Source organism: Physella acuta, unplaced genomic scaffold, assembly GCF_028476545.2.
Source record: "Physella acuta isolate Inbredline_101_S28 unplaced genomic scaffold, ASM2847654v3 ptg001510l, whole genome shotgun sequence".
NCBI classification, from domain to species: Eukaryota; Metazoa; Mollusca; class Gastropoda; family Physidae; genus Physella; species Physella acuta.
In genome coordinates, this window is record NW_026733025.1 from 22973 (window position 1) to 46146 (window position 23174).

Consider the following 23174-nt stretch of genomic DNA (forward strand, 5'->3'; position numbering starts at 1 on the left):
AACTAAGTTACTTAATTTAATTTTATAATATATAAGAATTGAATATATCATTGTAATCTATCTATCTATATACTACTAAAACTCAAGTTTGTTTACATGTTTGAATATTTATTTGTTTTTTTGTTTGTTTTTTTTATTGTGAAAATCTGCTCTATGTGGAGAGCTGTAAAATAGTATGTAGGCAGAGAACAATTTTTGTTTTCTGACAGACTGTTAATAACAAATTTATGTAATTACGTTAATTAATTTATAGATTAACCACATTAATTTTAAAAGTTTAAAACATTGACTTAACGTTGTGGGAATAGTGACGTCACATGAGTTGTTTACTTATTAGTACAATAAATGGCGACTTCAATCCAAGATTTAGTTGCCGATTCAGATGTTCAACGCGTTCTTAAACTAATTTTCTGTCGGCTATAACTTTAACAATACGTCTGTTTGCTATTTTATTACGTTTCGACACTATTATCAATGTTTTAACACTTCTTTTATTTTATTATACAATACATTTAATTTGAAATAATTCTAGATCTAATTCTAGGGCTGATTCGCGTAGATTGTTACGCCGCTGAGAAGTAAAATATATAAGTTATCAACTTCTCCAGGGTACGAGCCTAGATAGCTAAGAGGTTAGGACATTAGATTACTTTGCGGGTGACATGGGTTCTAGACAAGCCAGAGTTTGTTTTTTTTTCATTTTTTTAGTTGTGAATAATAATTTTGCCTTTGCCTATTGGAACTTAGCGGGATACAGGGCAGTAGAGTTCACCTGTTTCTTTGTCCTCAGTATATAACGTGGATAGTGTCGTCAGAGCCATGCTCGGCCGGAATCTTTTTTTTTAAAGATAAAATATGTTGTCTGAGACTTGGCGGAACACTGGGCAGGTGAAGTAGTGTTGGGTAGATGTAAAGTTCATCTGTGACGACAGCATATGAAGAGATAGTGTGGTCAGACCCACGCTCAGCCAAAATCTGTGTTTTCACAGACAAAAACATGTCTAAGTTGGGAGGACACTGGGCAGGTGAAGTAGAGTTGACCTGTTTTGTGATCTCAGCATATGAAAAGATTATGTTGTCAGACCCATGCTCAGACGAAGTCAGTGTTTTTAAAAGAGAAAAACGTCTGAGGTGTGACGTCTTTTTGAATGTGGCCTCTGGTTATTTTGTGATGATTAGTGACAGACGTGATGTCATTTATGAATGACACCCGAAACCCACAGTTATCTAACTAGATAACGAGAAGTCTAGTATATATTAACATTTCAAAGCACGAAGGAAGATCATAAAAGCGGTATAATATATATACATAAAGCAAAGTTGTCGGGTGCCCGATAGGGCACTTCCCGGCACCGCAGACGCGTCAAATTTGGCAGGATCCTGCCTTGGGGCAATATAACACGAGGACCTGTGCCGGTCGGCAGAAAAGTCTACGGAGAGGGGATCAAAACTGACCTTGACTGACCGGCGCCTTATATAGGCTATATTACGAGAAAAAAAACTTTTGCCGAACGACCCCCTTGATATTTTGTGAGGTGGTAGGAGAACACCTAGGGCAGGGGTCGGCAACCTGCGGCTCGCGAGCCGCATGCGGCTCTTTTGATATCAAGATGCGGCTCTCCAGCTCCTTGAACAAATACTAATAATCTTAATAAAAAAATAAAATATTTGAAATAAAAATATGTTAGTGGCTCTTTAAAACCAGGGAAATTTTGAAAATTGTAACTTTTGGCTCTTCCGCTTCAAAACGTTGCCGACCCCTGACCTAGGGCTATCATAAAAAACTCGGCATATCTGGGAAAACTTCGTAAAGTGGTCAAAACTGACCAGTCTCATTTCCCTATATACTATATAATCTTTGTATTTTATGGGGAAAACAGAGGGCAATTTCAACAAAGATTCTAGGGTTCTTACCATTTGTAAATCAGGCTAAGTTTTTGCATAGACCTCTGTAAATGGCTAGGCCTTTTGGGAAAACTGTCGGTTTGACTCAACGACGAGGGCTAAAAGATGACCGCGAGTGAAAATCTCCTTATTTGAATTTTTTTCTTGCCGAACAACCCCCCCCCCCCCCCTTGATATTTTGTGTGACGACAGACTGACGACGGAGGAAGTGAGTTAAATAAAAGCTTGTAAAAACTAACCTTTACCTTAAAACCGAACCTATGATGTCATAAGGATTAAGTAAAAAAAAACAACTATAAAATATAAATCATTTAAACTTGGACTCGAATGTTATAAAATATTAAGTTTACAGTATCTGATAATAAGGATAACAAAACACGGCTGTGAAGAAAGAAGGGGGGCTGTTTCGTTGTGCTGATATCTAAATTTAACTTTACACAGATTAGAGGGGTACGCTAGAAAACAGTTCTGTGATATTTAAGAAGAAGAGCTTCAGTTTGGAGAAAAAAAAAGTATTTTTCTTATTAAAAAAATATTTAAATGCGGAAGATAATTTAGATAGAGGAAGCTCTATTTGTTTTCAACTTTAAAAAACATCTTTAGGCTAGGCTTAATCGTCACTAGTCTACTGCATGTTCAAATATTGACTAGAGGAGCGGACACTTTACAAAAGAATGCGACCGTTGATCATTTCCTTCTCTCTCTCTCTCTCTAGTCGCTATAACATATCCAGACAGGCTCAACAGCGTCACAAGGCGTAGGCGGGTGTGTTTGAGGGGTAGGGCAGACTCGTCGCAAGGCGGGGGATGCGGTCCGCACTGGGTGACACCATTTTGGGGATGACACCAAGTAAAAAAAATTGCAAAGTATTAGAACAGAAATGCTTTGTTAGAGTTTAATAAACAAAAAATATTTTATGTACAAATTGACGATCATGACAAGTGGAGGGGGTGGGGAAGGGGTGACACAATGAAATACGCTTCTCACTAAAGACAAAAGCAATGCTACAACCAGCTAGACATGGCTGTATATGTTGAATGTGCACACATTAAATCTTATCTCCTCAAAGCAAAATGTACAAATAGACATTCTTTTTTTTTCGCCTCAGACATGTAATTTACAGCGTCAGTTTGCCTTGCATGTTCACTTTAGTATTCAGTTTCATCATCGGCTTGTGAGGACTGATACAGATTTACAATAATAATACTTCTTTCTTACCTCTAGCCTACTTTCATTCATTTGAGACAGTTTACTTATACATAGATGTAATACAAAACTTCAAATTACAATTTTATTTAAAAAAAAAACACCTGAAAATGCTAATGTGTAATTAAATAATGATTTAAGGGACACATCATATCAAACATTCTTCCCTTTCAAACATCTATATCTATAGCAGTCCTCCCACAGCTTTTTTTTTAAATTTTATTATTTTAAACATTTAAAATAGTAATTTATAATAATAATAATTTATTTGGGGTTTTTACACAGATTCAAAGACAGGAACATCAATTGTATACATAGTAATTAAATGGAGAAAATTAAAGTGGCATAAGAACTAGACTAAATAGACCGGGAGTGATCTCCTCTAATTTTTCTCGAATATTCTTATATAAAACAACTGGGGATGGTAACTCGAGATATAGACATGATATTTAATCTATTTTTAATTACTTAAACTTTTTAAAACTAAAATAGAATCTCATAGAAAAAAATTCATAAAAACGTTTTAATAACAAGCTTTTATGTGCTAATGCACTAAAAGGTAGAAAATAAATTATACACTACTATTTAAATTACTATAAAGAAAAGCGTGGGTCACTTTAGTACTTTAGTACCTATTGGATACCTTTACTAATATTTGAGAAGAGACCCACGCTTTTCTTTATAGTAATTTAAATAGTAGTGTATAATTTATTTTCTACTTTTTAGTGCATTAGTACATAAAAGCTTGTTATTAAAACGTTTTTTTATGAATTTTTACTTTCTCGTATATACGAAGTATAGAGAAAGTCTTGTAATCGTGCAAAAAAAAAATCGAGATTTTTACAAATCTCGACGTTTCACACCTCACTGATACGGAAAAACATAATTTTGCAATCTTGTCCGTATGTCTGTGTGTCTGTCTGTGTGTCTGTGTGTCTGTGTGTCTGTCCGTGTGTAAACACGATAACTTGAGTACCGTTACAGCTAGGTTGATGAAATTTCATATATAAGTATTTAATCAAAATCGTAGATCCGTATCAACTTTTGAGCGATTTCCGATAACCGGAAGTGGTACTTTTCCTACTTTGAATTTTTCAAAAGCCTATAACTTGAGTACTATTTCAGATAGATAAATGAAATTTCATATGTAAGTAAAAGATCTAATTCTCTACCTTCTATTAAATTTTGAGTCATTTCCGTTGACTGGAAGTAGTACTTAACGCTACTTCCGATTTCTCAAAAAACTAATGTAAATTTTAAAAGTAATAATAATATTGCGCACCATTATGCGCTTTTTTATTTGGCGTTCACTTGGTGTGCAATTAATTTGTCTACGAGATTTTATTCTATTTTTAAAACTTTAAGTATTTAAAATGGATTAAAAATCATGTCTATAGCCCGAGTTCCCATCCCCTGTTATTTTATATAAGAATATTCGAGAAAGTTTAGGGGAGATCACTCCCGGTTTATTTTTTCAGTACTTTACATGTTTTATTTACAATAGAGTTACATGACTAAAAACCATTGCGCGCCTACTGAACATCACGTTCAGTAGGCGCGCAATGGTTTTTGAACGCAGCCATTACGTGATGGCGCAGCTATTGAAGGTGATGACGCGTGTGGTGTGGTTGGCTAGACATGCCTACTAATTCGGTCCAAATTTTTATTAATTCATAAAAATTCAATTAGGCATCCAATTAAGTCAAATTTAGTTTCAGATTGCATTGTCTTCATGTCTTGACCCACGTGCCAAGTGTGAATCGTATCGGTCAAGTAGAAGTTTTCGAATTTCACTCCTGCGTTTCGGTCTAGACAGACTTACGACTGACGACTGACGAGGAAGTGAGTTAAATAAAAGCTTGTAAAAAAAGAGAATTGCAAACCAAGTGAACGCAAAACAAAATGTGTATAGTTTTGCGGAATATTATTAGTACTTTTTAAATTCAAATGCGTTTTTGAGAAATCGGAAATAGCGAAAATTACTACTTCTGGTTATCGGAAATCGCTCAAAAATTTATACGGCTTTACGAGTTAGATATAATACTCATGTATGAAATTTTCATCAACACACACACAGACATACGGAAAAGATTGCAAAATTATGCTTTTCCGACTCAGGGAGTTGAGATTTGCAAAAAATGTTTTTGCACGATTACAATACTTTCTCTATACTCTGTTTATACGAGAAAGTAAAAACAAATATATTATTGTTCACATAACAATATAAAAAAGTAATTTATGAAGAGGTCTTTAAAAACTGGCATGGATAATTGGTCAAGCGGAGAAAAAAAAGGACTAGTTAACGTCACAGTCCCAGACGTGTTTAATGGTTGTGACGTAATTCCTAGTTACTAAGTCAGGCAGATGTTGGGGTCAAACAGACTAATTGTCGTTTACAAAACGTCAGTAGATAGCTCGCCATTTGAACTACACTAATACACAAAGACTGAACAACCTAAAAGTAATATGCTGCCTTCTTCACACTCTGAAATGCTGTTGTTGTTTGGAGATGATAGTCCATGACAAATAACCAAGCAGAGATGTAGGTTTAGACCCATACCCCAGCAGTAGGTGACGGGAACGATGATAATGACGACGATAACGTGTTTGGTGCTGACAATTATGGTGGCAATGATAAGAAAACGCTTGACTCCGTGTTTGAAATACTCCACACTGAAGTCTATCAGTTTACCAAAGACTGGATACAAGAACAGGAATTACATTAACTCTTTGAGCAGGCTGCTCCGTGTTGTTTAACTCTAAAGCTGGCCAACAGACCCCAGTGGTCACTGACAAATCTATGACAAGATGGCAGCCGGTTGGTGCCGATAAACCTGAAATTCAACGGTTCTACGGCCGGGGTGGCGCTGTGTCTGATGTACATCCGGTCAAACCGTTTACGGGGCTGGTTGCCTGGTGGAAACCGTATGATATCGTTGATCGTTAGGTCCCAGGTGAACCGTGTTTCCGGTCTGCGGCCAGTGACCTCCCAGAGGTCATGGATTCCAGGGGGGATGGGGTTTCCACCACCCACCTTTAAATAAAGCAGTGAAATAATATGATTACATAATTATTGTTTTAAATCTTTTACATAAATATATCTCATAGAATTATAACTATCTTAATCACTTACATTAAATAAGGTCCCCACCATACTAGGTCACTTACCCCCCCCCCCCCCCGCCTATCACTGACATTACCCCACATCTATGAGGTCACCTATCTTCAAATCATGGACATTGAGGTCATTACCACATATCCAATAGGTCACTTACCTCCCAATTATTGATATTTAGGTTCTTATCCCACACCTATAAAGTCATTTAACCTCCCAATCACTGATATTTAGGTCCTTATCTTACACATATTAGGTCACTTACCTCCCAATCATGGACATTTAGGTCCCCTCCAAACAAGACAGTCTGACCAGGCGCTGCCTCAACCATTTCTTGAAAGACTTTTGCCAGTTGATTACCTCGTTCTGCGAAACTTTCAGCCATGCTCTCTAGGTGACTTGTCATTAATGTCATTAGCACACCCCGAACTCTACCCTGAATACAGACATGTGTTAGACATGACTATATGTAGCAATTCGTATTTGTAGATGAGACAATACGGTGTTATTGTGAGTTCTTCAATAAATACGAACGCCAGTTCTTTCAACTTACAAATTTTATTCACATTAATAAAATAAATCCATAGGAAGTAGTAATGACAATCCATAGTGAAATAACAGCAAACAAAATATAATCCAGAGACAGAGTGACGTGGTGACAGTATACAACATTCTTCTATACAGGCACTATGCAGTCACTATACCGGCACACTTAGTCCACCTTACACTCTTTTATGTCCTTCATTCTCTCCCCTAACGTCAGTGAGCGATCTCACAAAAAGCATGGAAAAACATGACTAGTCGCTCACACAGTCCTTCCGTTGGCCAAGTACTCTGCTTTTATACAATATCATGCTAAATACAATATAATAAATCATACCCAAGAATATAGACACTGGTTTGTCATTACTGCACAAGAAATACAGAGATGATTATATATATATATATATATATATATATATATATATATATATATATATATATATATATATATATATATATATATATATATATATATTATATATATATGTATATAACAAAGTGGTCGAATGCCGGATCGGGCACTTCCCGGTGCCGCAGGCGCTTCATATTTGGCAGGGAAAAACCATTCTCACGTAGGAACCCCTTCATAACTCCAGAGGTCGTAAAACGACCTTCATGGGTAACAAAAAAAAAAATCAACTATGATATCTTTGGGAAAACCCCGGAAGGCCTTTAGAAGTGACCGATCCGAATTTCCCTATATAATCATTGTTAATTTGGTAAAAAAAAATACATATTTGCAAAACAATGTTTAGGGTACTTTGGCTACGTACATCTGGCTTATTGTTTTCCAAAGACTTGGGTAAATGGGTAAATGAAAGGGCCATATGAAAAAAACTACCGGTCAGCTTCTACTCGCACGGCGAGGGCTAAAAAGTGACCACCAATGAAATTCTCCATATTTGAGCTATATATCGAAAAAAACTTTTGCCGAACGACCCCCTTGATATTTTGTGAGGTCGTGGAAATACACCTATGGATGTCAGAAAAAACTCGCCATATCTGGGAAAAATCAGTAATGCTGACAAAACTGACCAGTCGTATTTTCCTATATAATGATTGTAATTTATGTGAAAAAAATGGATCATTTCAACAAAGATTTTAGGGTCTTTACACTCTGTACTTTTGGCTAATGTTTTAAATGCACCTCGGTAAATGACTAGATCGTTTGGAAAAACTGTCGGTCAGAATCTAAACCCTCGAAATAAAATTGGGCCGAACGACCCCGTCCCCCTGATATTTTATGAGGTCGTAGACCGACCCAGAAGGGTAGCAAAAAATACTTTATGCCCGTCGGAAAAACCCAATGGCGCCGTTAGATTTGTCCAGATGCAGTATTTTCTTATATAAGCATAGCAATTGTTTGTGAGAACAAGTAAACAAAGTTTGCGAATTTTCACCAGCGTTCCTTTGATAATTATAGATATGCTAATGTTTATAATTACCTTAAGGTAGAGAAGATTTCTCCCCATGTGTGATCCAGGGAATAAAATCACACCCGGAGAATGGACCTCAACAGTATCCATGTTGATCAGTATCGCACAATAGTAGGGGGCCTAAATGATAGATGTTGACTACTATAGCACAATAGTAGGGGGTCTAAATTATAAAGGTTGACTATTATAGCGCAATAGCAGGGGGCCTAAATAATATATGATGACTAGAATAGCACAATAGTAGGGGGCCTAAATGATAAATGTCGACTAGTATAGCACAGTAGTAAGGGGCCTAAATGATATATGATGACTGGAATAGCACAATAGTAGGGGGCCTAAATGATAAATCTTGTCAAATATTTAGTAAACACGACAAAGACAAAATTAAAACCGTATTAATACTTGCAACATGTATACTATACTAGGGAAAAGAACAACCTCATGTTATATGAAAACTTTTCCCCCCATGTAACATGTGTGCTTATTATTTGCGTTTTTTCCTCCAATGTGGTATACATGTCGCAAAGTGTAAACGCCGTGTAAAATGTTTTTTGCAATCACATTTATTTTAATTACATTTAATGAAACATTCTATAATTTTCACGGTGTGCTCCATTTTGTAGTTCTGTATATTTTCTTCAGGAAATTAGGCCGCCCAAGGAAATCCTGTAGGAGGACAATAGAAGATGAGGCAAGGGCTGCCGGGATGACGTGGGCTCAAATAAAGAGAGACGCTCAACCCCGAGTCCAATGGAGAGGTACGACTGTAGCCCTTTGCTCCCCCACAAAGGAATAAATCAAGTGAGTGAGTGATACTTCACGCAACCATCGCCGCTGTAATATGTATTAGGAGATTTACTGTGATGGGGATGCTGTATCTGAGAGATTGGATTATCGCTTCATGGAGTTTGTAACAATCTCTTCATTGGAGAGAAAAGGTCAGGACAAAAGAGGTGAATAGGAGAGATTGGAAAAATACTTACCGAATACCATAACGATAACATACTTACAGTTAAACGCAAGCAATATAATTCTCACATTTATATAAAAAAAAACAATACCATACTTATATAACAAAACAATAAGGCACTAATTTTACACTTGCATCAGAACCATACAATACTTACAGCGATATCAAGGACCTCTCTATTGGCGGCAAATATTTCATAGTTGGTCATCTCGCTCCTTAAGATCTCCAGACTATGGTCCTTCACCTCTTGTAGCATGATCACATCCGGGTTATTTCTAAATATAGCAATAATAAAGACAGTGAGCACAGTGAATGTGACAAAAATGTCACAAAGGCTACTTAAGAAGAATAAGTAAAAAGTAAAGTAAAGTTTCCTTTTCAAACCTGACGGTCTATGGGGCAAGTGAAGTAGAGTTCACTTGTTTCTGTGACCTCGGCATATGAAGAGACAGTGTGGTCAGCACTATGCCCAGCCGCCTTTACTTTCCCTAATAATAAGTTTAGTAAATAATTGTGGCAAAGTTAAGGGGGGTACATTTTTTTTGGGGGGGGGGGGGGCTTACACCTCCCAATTTTTCCTACATAAATATAAATAATTGAGTATGATTAAATTGAAAGGCGACGCCTTTAAATATACTTCATTGAAGTTGTAGGGGAGGGGGGGGGGGGTGGAATAATTTTTTTACTGTAGTAATATTTGACATGCGCCTTTAGTTCGTAAGGTCAGATCGTCTTCCTTCTCCTCTTTCTCCTCATCTTCTTCCTCATCCTTATCTTTATCATCGCTTTCAGCCTGCGAAGAGTCGGTCATGCGAAGAGACTCCAGTCCAGCTATATTCCATGATACAATTTTTATATCCCCTTCTTCCCTGTAAAAGGAATTTAAAAAAAAACAAACAAACAAATAAAACGAACGACAGAGTATCATGTTTACATAAAAAAATCGAATTATCTGAGACAATTTACCGTAAACCAGTGTCATAGACAAGTATTTGTCATTGGATGGGGTGTTATAAGAATGATTCCAAACACACACACGCACGCACATACCACACGCAAATACACGTACACAAAAACACACACACTCACACATATCCTTACATACTTACACGCGCACGCACACTTTACACATACATAACTCGCCAGCGCACTAAAAAAACACCAGCTCATAAGCTGACTTGATTGTTTACATTTTTTTGGGGGGCTGGAAGGGCTTCTGAAGAAAACATTGTTATCGTACTTACTCCTGTATCTCTGGTTGGGGTGGAACGTCTGGTTGAGCTATGGAAACTAAAAATTGTCTAGTCTGACTAGTATTCTGCTGATCACCCAGTGGACCTCTAGAACTAGTCTGACCATCGTGTTGACCTCTGGGACTAGCCTGACCATCCACTTGACCTCTAGAACTATCCTGACCATCCAGTTGACCTCTAGATCTAGCCTGACCATCATATTGTTGAACTCTAGGACTAGCCTGACCATCCACTTGACATCTAGAACTAGCCTGACCATCATCCAGTTGACCTCTAGAGCTAGCCTGATCATCCACTTGACCTCTAGAACTATCCTGACCATCATCCAGTTGACCTCTAGAGCTAGCCTGACCATCCAGTTGACCTCTAGAACTAGCCTGACCATCATCCAGTTGACCTCTAGAACTATCCTGACCATCCAGTTGACCTCTAGAACTAGCCTGACCATCCAGTTGATCGCTGGAACTAGTCTGATCATCCAGTTGACCTCTAGAACTATCCTGACCATCCAGTTGACCTCCAGAACTATCCTGACCATCCAGTTGACCGCTGGAACTAGTCTGACCACCATCCAGTTGACCTCTAGAACTAGCCTGACCATCCAGTTGACCTCTAGAACTAGCCTGACCATCCAGTTGACCTTTAGAACTAGCCTGACCATCCAGTTGACCTCTAGAACTAGCCTGACCATCCAGTTGACCTCTAGAACTAGCCTGACCATCCAGTTGACCTTTAGAACTAGCCTGACCATCCACTTGACCTCTAGAACTATCCTGACCATCCAGTTGACCTCTAGAACTATCCTGACCATCCAGTTGACCTCTAGAACTAGCCTGACCATCCTGTTGACTAGCCTGACCATTATCATGTAAACTCCTGAAACGAAACAAAAGTCTAGTCAATTCGATAGTTGGTTGTTTTTACTTTTTGGTATAATATTAGTATAGAGGAAGCATTGTAATCGTGCTGAATAATTATCAGATATTTTGGCAATTTTCGCCGGTTTAAATCTATCGACATTATCGTATACGGAATATAAAGGGTCTATCGTAATCGTGCAAAAATCTTTATCATGTCTTTGACAAACTTTGGCGTTATACACTCTTCCGTTAACGGAAAACACTTATTTTGCAAACCTGTCTGTCTTTCTGTGTGCATTTTATCAATAAAACTTGAGCACCAGTTCATTTGGATAGGCACAATTCCATTTATAAGTTTAAGAAAGTATATTTTGTTTACTCTCATTATTTGAGTGACCTCCGATAAAGTGGTACTTCATTCTATTTCCGGTTTTTAAATTGACATTGAGTATCGTTACAGATAGGTGGATGAAATTTCAAACAATCATAATTAGATCATTTTTTTTGCAATGTCCTCTATGATCAAACTTCATAAAGATGTTTGATTTAATCACATCAAAGATTTTTGAAAAAAAAAAATTATCAATTTTCTTTATATATATATATATATATATATCGCCCCTATATATTAAAATCCAATTATTATAAACCTCTTATCAATTCAGAAATCACATAAATATTTACATGTTACTTTAATATGAAGATAGTGGTGCAATATTGACTGCCAGTATTTTGTTTTTTTTGTTTGCTTTTTCATTCTGTTAAGTTCAATAAGAAAGTAAACCAAATACAAAATGTTCTAAATAGACACAATTAAAAAATATGATTAAATTTCTCAGGTCTACCTCCACGAGACAGCTGCTCCGTGTCGTAGAACTCTAAAACTGGCCAACAGACCCCAGTGGTCACTGATAAATCTATGACAAGATGGCAGCCGGTTGGTGCCGATAAACCTGAAAGTCAACGGCTCTACGGCCGGGGTGGCGCTGTGTCTGATGTACATCCGGTCAAACCGTTTGCGGGGCTGGTTGCCTGATGGAAACCGGATGTTGTCGTTGTACCTTAGGTCCCAGGTGTATTTAGTTTCCGGTCTGCTGCCTGTAGCCTCCCAGAGGTCAACGACTTCAGGGGGGACGGTGGTATCTCCTCCGATCTGAAAGTAGCAGTCCAGCAAATTTTGAGTCCAAGTCCATATATATATATATATATATATATATATATATATATATATATATATATATATATATATATATATATATATAATGCAAAGTTTTTCCAACTAAGGGAGGTGTAAAACGTCGAGATTTGTGAAAACCCGAGTTGGATTTTTTGCACGATTACAAAAACTTCCTCTATACTTCGTATACGAGAAAGTAAAAAGCTAACAGGTTATACAACTTATTAATTAAAAATTAGAACCAACGTTAAAAGATGATGCAAACTCTAAATAATATAAATAAAAACGGCAAAACTAAACAGACTAAACAAAATCAAACACTAAGCAAATATACTACTAATCAAACCAACACTTAATAAACAACCAAGCATTCACAACACCCTGCCAAGTTGTAAATGCAACCTCAGACACGACCTACTACACTCTAGACTCGGGTGAAAAAAAAGCAACGACCCTAGCAATCACTCGGCCTTATACACAGCTCTGCCGGAAGTCCCGTAGCCGCTGTTCAGTTAAACGTTCGCACACAGATCCGCACACAATAAAAATTTAATAATAAAACAAATAAACCATTCACCGGCTCACATTAATTCCCATTTCAGGTCCCCACTAAATAAGACTATTAGGATCACTTACTTCCCAATCCCTGACATTTAGGATCACTTACTTCCCAATCCCTGACATTAAGGTCCCCACCAAACACAACCGTCTCATCAGGCGCCGTGTTGGTCATCTCACGGAAGGCGGTTCTAATTTGGTACTTTCTCTCATCACTGCAGGGGAGCTGACTCTCCATGTGACTGGTCATCACTGTCATGGGGACACCCCGGACTCTGCCCTGAATACAGACGTGAGAGGGTTATTTCTACACCTCTGAGCACTGCCCTGAATTACAGATATTTGACAGTTATTTTCACACACCGAACGTTTCCCTCAATGCAGATATCTGAGAGTCATTGCTACATCCCCGAGCTCTTCATGCAATGACACATGTTTAAAATTAATATCTCCTCCTGTCAGGTAATACATATAGGAAAACAAACAAAACCCTTCACAGTGAAGACGGGAGTAATACAGGGATGTATGCTATCGCCAATGATATTCTTTATGGTTATCAATTGGAGCATGCTGCAAACTACAAAAAATGACAAGAATCTAGTGGATTTTCACCAAAAGACTGGAAGATCTCGATTTTGCCGATGACATCTGCCTACTATCTCATAAGCACCAACATACACAAGCCAAACTAAATCGGCTATCCGAAGAAGCCTCCAAAGTTGGACTAAAATTCAATGAAATTAAGAGGTAATTAGAATCAATAACAGCCAGGACCTGCGGAATGGAGGAGATATACGAGAAACATTCATAAATATTCACGTATCTGGGAAGTGATATCAATAAGGACGGGGGAACAGACGAGACATTAAAATGTCGTATAAACAAGGCTAGATGTGCCTTTAACTCTCTGCGCCCGATATGGGAGTGCACAGCCCTGTCACTCAGGAGCAAGATAAAATTTTTCGATACAAACGTCAAGACAGTATTGCTCTATGGCTCGGAGACTTGGAGGGTTACAAAGGCAAATACAGATAGGCTACAGTCGTTTACAAATAAATGCTTACGACATACACCTAAAATAAGATGGCCAGACAAAATATCAAACAAAGACCTTTGGCAAAATACAAAACAGCAGCCAATAGAGAAGGATATAAAGGCCCGTAAATGGGGATGGATTGGTCGCACTTTAAGAAGGAAATATTGCAAAAAATGTTGTGGACTGGAATCCCCAGGAACAAAGGAAAGTGGGTCGGTCTAAGTGATCGTGGAAAAGAACGGTTGAGGAAGAGGCAAAGACCGCTGGGCCCACGTTGGCACAGATAAAGGGAGCTGCTCAAAACCGAGTCCGCTGGAAAAGGGTAACTGTAGCCCTCTGCTCCCCAGGGGCTACAGAGAAAAATGATGATGATGATAATAAAACAACTTGAATAGTACTCTGGCAGAATCGTTACGGGCTTGGGTATACATTGAATAGAGACACTTGGTTGTTCAGTCTATTAATTTTGTTTGTAAAAATTAAACTTTTCTAATAAGTAGAATTGATAATGCTAATGTATGCTAAAAATGAAAACATGCGAATGTGTATAGTTACCTTAAAGTACAGCAGATTTCTCCTTTGGGTACTAGTAGGGAATACAACTACACCCGGCATGTGGACTTCTACTGTTTCCTTATTGACCAGTATAGCTGTGTAGTAGCCACTCGGTATTGTTGGAGGAAAGTGGATTCCTACCATCTAAGCAGAACAATTATTTGGAATAGAATCTTCAAGTCGGAAAAAGCTTATGTTAGTTACGAAGCAACCTTTATTGTAAAGAATAATATACAAACATTTAATACAAAAACAATACTTACTATGTACATATGCTGTTAATAAAACAGCAGCACTCTTACAATAATTTAAAAATCATTGAATGTGTATATGTTTATACGACTGGAGTACCATACCTACATTTACATCTAACCATTGACTTCACTAGTCCTCTTTGCTCATTGTGGAACATAGGGCCTCCACCATATCCTTCCGTTTAGTGCGATCCCCTGTTATTAATTTTGCAAACTCCCTAGACATCCCTGTTGGCTTCAGTTCTTCGAGAAGACTCCGCCTCCAGGTCTGTCTTGGGCGCGCTCTTTTCCGCTTCCCCTGGGGGTTCTACTCAAGTGCCTGGCGTGTCATATTTGGGCGAGCCTTTCGCAGTGTGTGCCCCACCCAGCGCCACTTCCTCCTTCTTATTTGTACTATCATAGGCTCCTGCTTTGTCTGTCTATATAATTCTATATTCGGCACTTTGTCCGGCTACCCCAATTTCAAAATCTAAGACATTTGTTCATGAAGGTCTGTATCTTCTCTGTGCTTGCCTTGGAGACTCTCCCATGCCTCTGATCCATATAGCAAAACTGCATTGACATTTAAATTTAGCATCCTAATTTTTGATGTGTTGGAGATGGCAGAATTTTTCCAAATGGGTCGCAGAACTGTCAAAGCGCAGCGGGCTCTATCAATTCTAGCACGTATGTCCTCCTCTTTGAATCACGTTTTTGCTGATCTTACTGCCAAGGTAGATGAACTCTTCCACATCATTTGCTATTCTTTCGTCTATTGTTACTGGGGTCTCCTAGTTATTCTTTATTCTTATTACTTGTCTTTTCTTTTGTAAATTTGCTGAATTATTTCCTCTAACTGAGCGGGTACACCATAGTGTCTCAACAGATTCCATATTGTTTGCCTATCCACACTATCAAAGGCCTTCTCAAAGTCAACAAAGCAGATGTAAAGTGTGGCTTGCCATACTATCGTCTGTTCTACAATGATTCTAAGAGTGGCTATCTGATCTGTACAAGATCTTTCCTTCCTGAATCCTGCTTGTTCCTCTCTTAGCTTAAGGTCAATTGACTCATCCGTTCTCTCCAAAATGTCTCTGGTAAGGACTTTACTTAGGATGGACAACAAGGTAATACCCCTCCATTTTCCACACTAGGATAAGTCACCGTTCTTTGGAAACTTCACAAGAATTCCCCTCTTTTAGTCGGTTGGGATCCGTCCTGTGTTCCAGACTACGTTAAGTAATTTATGAAGTCGATTTACTACTTCTTCTCCACCTTGCTTTAATGCCTCTGCTGGGATATTATCTGGTCCTGATGCCTTGCTGCTCTTCACATATTTAAGACGTTGAGAAATTCATGTCTGGTGATTTCCCCGATATTGATGTTAAGGGGTTCCCCTGGCTCCAGGTCTGGTGGATCTTGAGGTGCTGGGCCGTTTAGTATTTCATGGAAGTGCTTTCTCCATCGTTCCAATTGTTCTTCAATTGACGTTAGAAGTTTACCATTTTTGTTCCTCACCGGCCTGTTGGGATTGGTTTTCCTCTGGTTGTTGCATAGAGTGTCTTGAGATCTCCCTTACTGGCAGCTGTTTCGGCCTACTCTTCCACTTCTTTTATAAACAATCTCTTGTTATTTCTTAGTTTCCTTTTCACCTGTTTCGAGAGGCTGCTGCTTGTTTCTGCTGTCGTGTTTAACTTGATTTAGTTCGCTCTTTATGCTCTTTCTTTCTTCTACGTTCTACCATGTATCTTCTGTGATCCCGGGCTTCCTGTTGGGCGCTTTTCTTCCTAGAGCCTCTTCGCAGACTTCGATAGTGGCTTGCTTAAATATTTCCCAGTTTTTTAATTCCACCATTACCACACCATACATACATTTTCACTAAAAAAAATTACAAAACTTCCCTTTTCACCTCAAGATTCACCTGAATATTTCGTTACTTACATTTTCACCACAACAATACCATACATACATTTTCTCCAAAAATGGTGCAACAATTACTGTTACACCAACACAATAAAATACTTATATTTAAACCAAAACCATACACTACTTACAGTTATACCAACATGCTCTCCAGTGCCCACAAATATTTCATAATTGGTCATCTCTTTCCTTAGGATGTCCAGACTTTGATCAATCACCTCTTGTAGCAAGATCACATCCGGGTTAGTTCTACACAAATATATTTATTGTAAGTCATAGTTGCCAATAGCAACGTTTTATAAACTATGTAACTATGTAACTAGTTATTCTAACCGTAACAGTATCTGACAAGCTCCTTTAGTTCGTAGGGTTAGATCATCTTCATAATCATCATCAGATTCATCATCGTCATCCTCATCTTCGTTACTATCATCACTCTCATCGTCGTCATCATCGCTACCATCACTTAAACTGGAATCGGACGACATACAATCGTCTAGACCTGCTATGTTCCATGATGCAATTTGTATCTGCTCTGAACGACTGTGAAAAAAAACCCCAAAGAAATGAGTAATGAAATGTTTGGGTAGGAAATTCCCCCCCTCCCCCCCCCCCCAATATTTCGACACAGGATAAGTAAATAACGGATCATACACAATAACCTGTGTTCATGCACTCAAGGGTCACAGTTTACTGAACTAATAGTATCAGTGAAATATTTATTCTAATACCAGGTTACCTTTTAATGGGGAATTATTTTTTTGTTTCCATAGAACAGCATGTAGGTCTGACACCACCTTATGGACACACACATATTCTAAAATCTACGCAAACCTACTCCTCTATACTCTAAAACCTACTTAAACCTACTCCTGTATATTCTAAAATCTACTCAAACCTACTCCTGCATACTCTAAAATCTACTCAAACCTACTCCTGTATATTCTAAAATCTACTCAAATCTACTCCTGTATATTTTAAAATCTACTGAAACCTGCTCCGGTATATTTTAAAATCTACTCAAACCTACCCCTGTTTATTTTAAAATCTACTCAAACCTACTCCTGTATATTCTAAAATCTACTCAAACCTACCCCTGTTTATTTTAAAATCTACTCAAACCTACTCCTGTATATTCTAAAATCTACTCAAACCTACCCCTGTTTATTTTAAAATCTACTCAAACCTACTCCTGTATATTCTAAAATCTACTCAAACCTACCCCTGTATATTCTAAAATCTACTCAAACCTACTCCTGTATATTCTAAAATCTACTCAAACCTACCCCTATATATTCTAAAATCTACTTAAACCTACATCTGTATATGCTAAAATCTACTTAAACCTACTCCTGTATATTCTAAAATCTACTCAAACCTACCCCTGTATATTCTAAAATCTACTCAAACCTACCCCTGTATATTCTAAAATCTACTCAAACCTACCCCTGTATATTCTAAAATCTACTTAAACCTACTCCTGTATATTCTAAAATCTACTCAAACCTACCCCAGTATATTCTAAAATCTACTCAAACCTACCCCTGTATATTCTAAAATCTACTCAAACCTACTCCTGTATATTTTAAAATCTACTCAAACCTACCCCTGTATATTCTAAAATCTATTCATACCTACTCCTGTATATTCTAAAATCTACTTAAACCTACCCCTGTATATTCTAAAATCTACTCAAACCTACCCCTGTATATTCTAAAATCTACTTAAACCTACTCCTGTATATTCTAAAATCTACTCAAACCTACCCCAGTATATTCTAAAATCTACTCAAACCTACCCCTGTATATTCTAAAATCTACTCAAACCTACTCCTGTATATTTTAAAATCTACTCAAACCTACCCCTGTATATTCTAAAATCTATTCATACCTACTCCTGTATATTCTAAAATCTACTTAAACCTACCCCTGTATATTCTAAAATCTACTCAAACCTACCCCTGTATATTCTAAAATCTACTTAAACCTACTCCTGTATATTCTAAAATCTACTCAAACCTACCCCAGTATATTCTAAAATCTACTCAAACCTACCCCTGTATATTCTAAAATCTACTCAAACCTACTCCTGTATATTTTAAAATCTACTCAAACCTACCCCTGTATATTCTAAAATCTATTCATACCTACTCCTGTATATTCTAAAATCTACTTAAACCTACTCCTGTATATTCTAAAATCTACTCAAACCTACTCCTGTATATTCTAAAATCTACTCAAACCTACTCATGTATCTGAGCTGGAACCCCGGCATCAAGCTGACCTCTGGGTCCAGCCTGACCACTCTCCTGTTGATCTCTGGAACTAGTCGGACCATCCTCTTGTGGACTTACGGAAATACCAGCATGTCCAACTTGACCTATGGAAACAACAAACGGCCTAGCCTGACCACCCTCCTGTTGACCGCTTGGACTAGCCTGACCACCATCTTGTGTAAGCCTGTAACCAAAGTAAGGCCTAGTCAATTTCATGTTTAGGTTTTTAAAACGCATTTTTAAATTATTTTTTTACTTTTACCAATTAACTTTATTTCTCCAAATACTTGAAATTACATTTGATCTCTGATTGAATATTAAATGCAATTACATCACGAAGCAGTCGCAAAATCAAATGGTCAAAACAATATGCAATGAATGGAAACTAAATGGAAGCAAGCAACGAAACGCCCATCCCCTTCGCTTCATCTATCTAGTGAAAATGTTTTTTAGAAAAACTTCTTTGCAGTGGATTTAACTTCATCAAGGTACATAATTTATTTAAATTAAATTAATCTTTAAAAATAATTGTCAACTTTTAACATTCATATTTTAAAATAATTCATTTACCTCTGGTCGATTCAGAAATAACGAAATATTTTCACATTAAAATTGTACGAAGACTGGTGTAGTATTGAATTCTAGTATCTGTTATTTTTTATTTGATTTTTTTTCGGTTAGTTTCGTTCAGTACATGCACGAATGTTACTCACGCATCATGACTAACCCACATGTCTTTATAAGAATGTAAATAAAAAGCTATATCAAAAACACAATTTTATGAGTAGATATTATAATATAAATTGTTTCGTTTTTCCAAATTCTACCTCCACGGGGCAGCTGATCCGTGTCGTAGAACTCTAAAGCTGGCCAACAGACCCCAGTGGTCACTGGCAAATCTCTGACAAGATGGCAGCCGGTTGGTGCCGATAAACCTGAAATACAACGGCTCTAGTGCAGGGGTGGCGCTGTGTCTGACGTACATCCGGTCAAATCGTCTACGAGGCTGATTACCAGTTGGAAACCGGATGTTGTCGTTGATTGTTAAATCCCAAGAGTATTGTGTTTCCGGTCTGCTGCCAGTAGCCTCCCAGAGGTCAAGAACTCCTGGAGGGACACTGGTATCACCTCCAATCTGTCAGTAACAGTCAAACACTAAGTTAATGAATAGTCAACTCCATTTGCCTCAATTGTTTAAAATTGGTTACCACCCACCCTGTTTATTAAAATAAAAAGTATGTTTTTATTGCCTGACGTAGACGACTATTTTCTTCCCATTACCTAACTTTAAGATCCCCACTACTTAAGACTATGAGGTCAGTTACTACCTGTCATAGACTGTATTATTGGGTCATGTATTTTTCCATGCTTTTGTGAGATCGCTCATTGACGTAAGGGGAGAGAAAGTTGTGTATAAAAGGTGGAGCGCAAAGTGAACGAAGGGTGCTTGCCTGTGACTATGTAGTAAGATGTAAGATATCACCACGTCAGTTTGTTCTAGACTATAATGTAATAGTCATTTTTCTACTATGGATTATTGGATTTATTTCTGATGGATCTATGTAAATAAAGTTTGAATTTACAAAGCACTGTTTGTCATTCGTTGATGAACGAACCCACAATAACAACAGTATCATCCTATCAACAATATTCCTGTTGTTACACTACCCAATGCCTGACATTAAGGTCTCTTACTACTTAAGTCGATTGGATCACTTAGTTTCCAATCCCTGATGATAGGGTCTGAACAACATACGACTATTAGGTGAATTACTTTCCAATCCCTGACATTTAGGTCCCTACTACTTAATCCACACTATTTAAGACTATTAGGATCACTTACTTCCCAATCCCTGACATTAAGGTCCCCACCAAACACCACCGTCTCATCAGGCGCCGTGTTGGTCATCTCACGGAAGGCGATTCTAATTTGGTTCATTCTTTCTTCACTTCTGTCGAGCAGACTCTCCATGTGACTCGTCATCACTGTCATGGGAACACCCCGGACTCTGCCCTGAATACAGGCATTAGAGGGTTATTTCTACACGCCCGACCTTTTCATGTAATAAAAAGGTTACTTTTTGGATTCTAGGTCAGATGAAGTAGAGTCCACCTTTTTCTGTGACCCTGGCATGTACAGTAGCGTAGCTAGGGGGGGGGGGCGGGGGAGGCATATGTCCCCGGGCGCAGATCTTAGGGGGCGCCAAAATGGGTTGGAAAAATAAATTGAAAGGTTGAGGGGGGCAAATCGAAAGTTTGAGAGGGGGGGGGGCAAATCGAAAAGTTTGTCCCCGGGCGCCGGGAAGGGTCGCTACGCCTCTTGGCATGTATAAGAGATAGTGAGCGCAACAATACGCCCAGCCACGGTTACGTTCACTAGCATTAGTCAGGTACTCATCAGAGCTGGGTAGACTCAGGGACATTCTACAGACTCGAGCTCGGGATACAGACCCAAGACTTTCGGGTTAATTTGTTGCATTCTGACAACGCTGTCCCATTCGTGGACATCTGGAATTTGACCATGAGACCTCTTATTTTTGCCATTGATATATACTAAATTAAGACAAATGGTTGTTTCACTTTAAGATTTAAGTGCTAAAACCAAACGCGGCAAAATTAAATGAGGATGTAAAGTTACCTTAAAGTACAAAAGATTTCTCTTCATGCGAGTAGTCGGGAATAAGACGACACCTGGTGTGTGGACCTCAACAGTGTTCTTGTTGACTAGTATAGCAGTGTAGTAGCTAGCCTAAAAGATAATAGTATGGTCAGTCTAAATGATAAATGTTGACCAGTTTAGCCGTGTAGTAGCCAGCCTAAATGATAAATGTTGACCAGTATAGCGAGACAAAAGCCCTGGAGCGGGTAACTAATGGTAACCCATAGCATACTTACGTTAATATAAACACCATACACTACTTACAGTTATACCAATGTGTTCTCCACTGCCCACAAATATTTCATAATTAGTCATCTCTCTCCTTAAGATATCCAGGCTATGATCGACCACCTCTTGCAGTAAGATCACATCCGGGTTTTGTCTAAACAGAAATATTAGCTGTCATCTTCACCAGTTACAACTTGTTAAAAACTATAGCATTGACCATTAGGATAATAGACGTGTTTGTTGTTACCGTAACAATATTTGACAAGCGCCTTTAGTCCTTCGGGTCAGGTCAACTCCATAATCATCATCAGATTCATCCTCCTCCTCCTCATCGTCGTCTTCATCATCGTCATCATCCTCCTCCTCCTCCTCATCATCATGGTCTAAATTCATAAAGCGGGATATAAACTCGGCCGAAATAAAAGCGTCTAGACCTGCTATATTCCATGATACAATTTTTATATGTTCTACTGGGCTGTGGAAAAAAAAGTCTTTTCTTCAAAATATTCCTACGCAGAATACATTAAATAACAAATCCGTGATCACGCAACCATCCTAATATGTGCCCATGTGCGCACTTCTCTCTCTCTCTTCTCTCTCTCTCTCTCTCTCTCTCTCTCTCTCTCTCTCTGTCAGCAAAATATTTTCGCAGACTATCACATCAGAATCTTCAGCGATATATGGAGAACTTGATACGATATTTTGTTGAAAATAATATGGTAGATGTTTTAAATGTATAAACAAAATTTTATTTAAAAAAGAAAAATAAAAAATAAAGGCATATTCGAATGTATAAAAACAGTTTTAATTATGCAACCGGAAAAGGGTTTATAGTTGTGAAAGGAACACCGAAATCGATGACGTCACATGCTATTTGTTTGAAGTACGGAAAGTACACACAACCAAGGCGTCATCTTCCGATTTTAGAATACGAAGAAATGAACTATTTCATTAAAATTTGATTTAGATCTATAGATTTACTTATCGAAACGTAATTTATGAAATTTATACAATTTCCTCGGCCAAAACTAATACATCGTACTTTAAAAAACGACATAAATACCATTGAAAAGCCGGGCTTTTAACGGAGTCATTTAAGTCTTTTAATCAATGTGTACAGTTAATATGGTGTTGTGTTGACTAATTATGTATATAATTTGGTTTTATTTTTTCTAATAGGTAGTGGTAGCCTGTTTTTTTAAATGTGTCGGACTTTTAGCTATTTTTTTTTTTTGCTTTGTC

General features: G+C 37.8%; 1 protein-coding gene across 1 annotated transcript in view; it reads right to left on the reverse strand.

The window, feature by feature from the left end:
* The window catches only part of LOC131928497 (uncharacterized), a 37065-nt gene extending 14660 nt beyond the window's left edge, over positions 1-22405 (reverse strand). Inside the window, exons 1-10 of the mRNA XM_059284561.1 lie at positions 22180-22405; positions 21969-22086; positions 21684-21794; positions 20889-21059; positions 19873-20180; positions 19017-19229; positions 17104-17313; positions 16902-17019; positions 14615-14758; positions 13133-13303 (exon numbers count right to left, since the gene is read on the reverse strand). Coding sequence (XP_059140544.1) covers positions 13133-13303; positions 14615-14758; positions 16902-17019; positions 17104-17313; positions 19017-19229; positions 19873-20180; positions 20889-21059; positions 21684-21794; positions 21969-22086; positions 22180-22325 — 1710 coding nt within the window. The 5' untranslated portion in view covers positions 22326-22405. The remainder of the gene's footprint in view (positions 1-13132; positions 13304-14614; positions 14759-16901; positions 17020-17103; positions 17314-19016; positions 19230-19872; positions 20181-20888; positions 21060-21683; positions 21795-21968; positions 22087-22179) is intronic.
* Between the last annotated feature and the right edge of the window lie 769 nt (positions 22406-23174).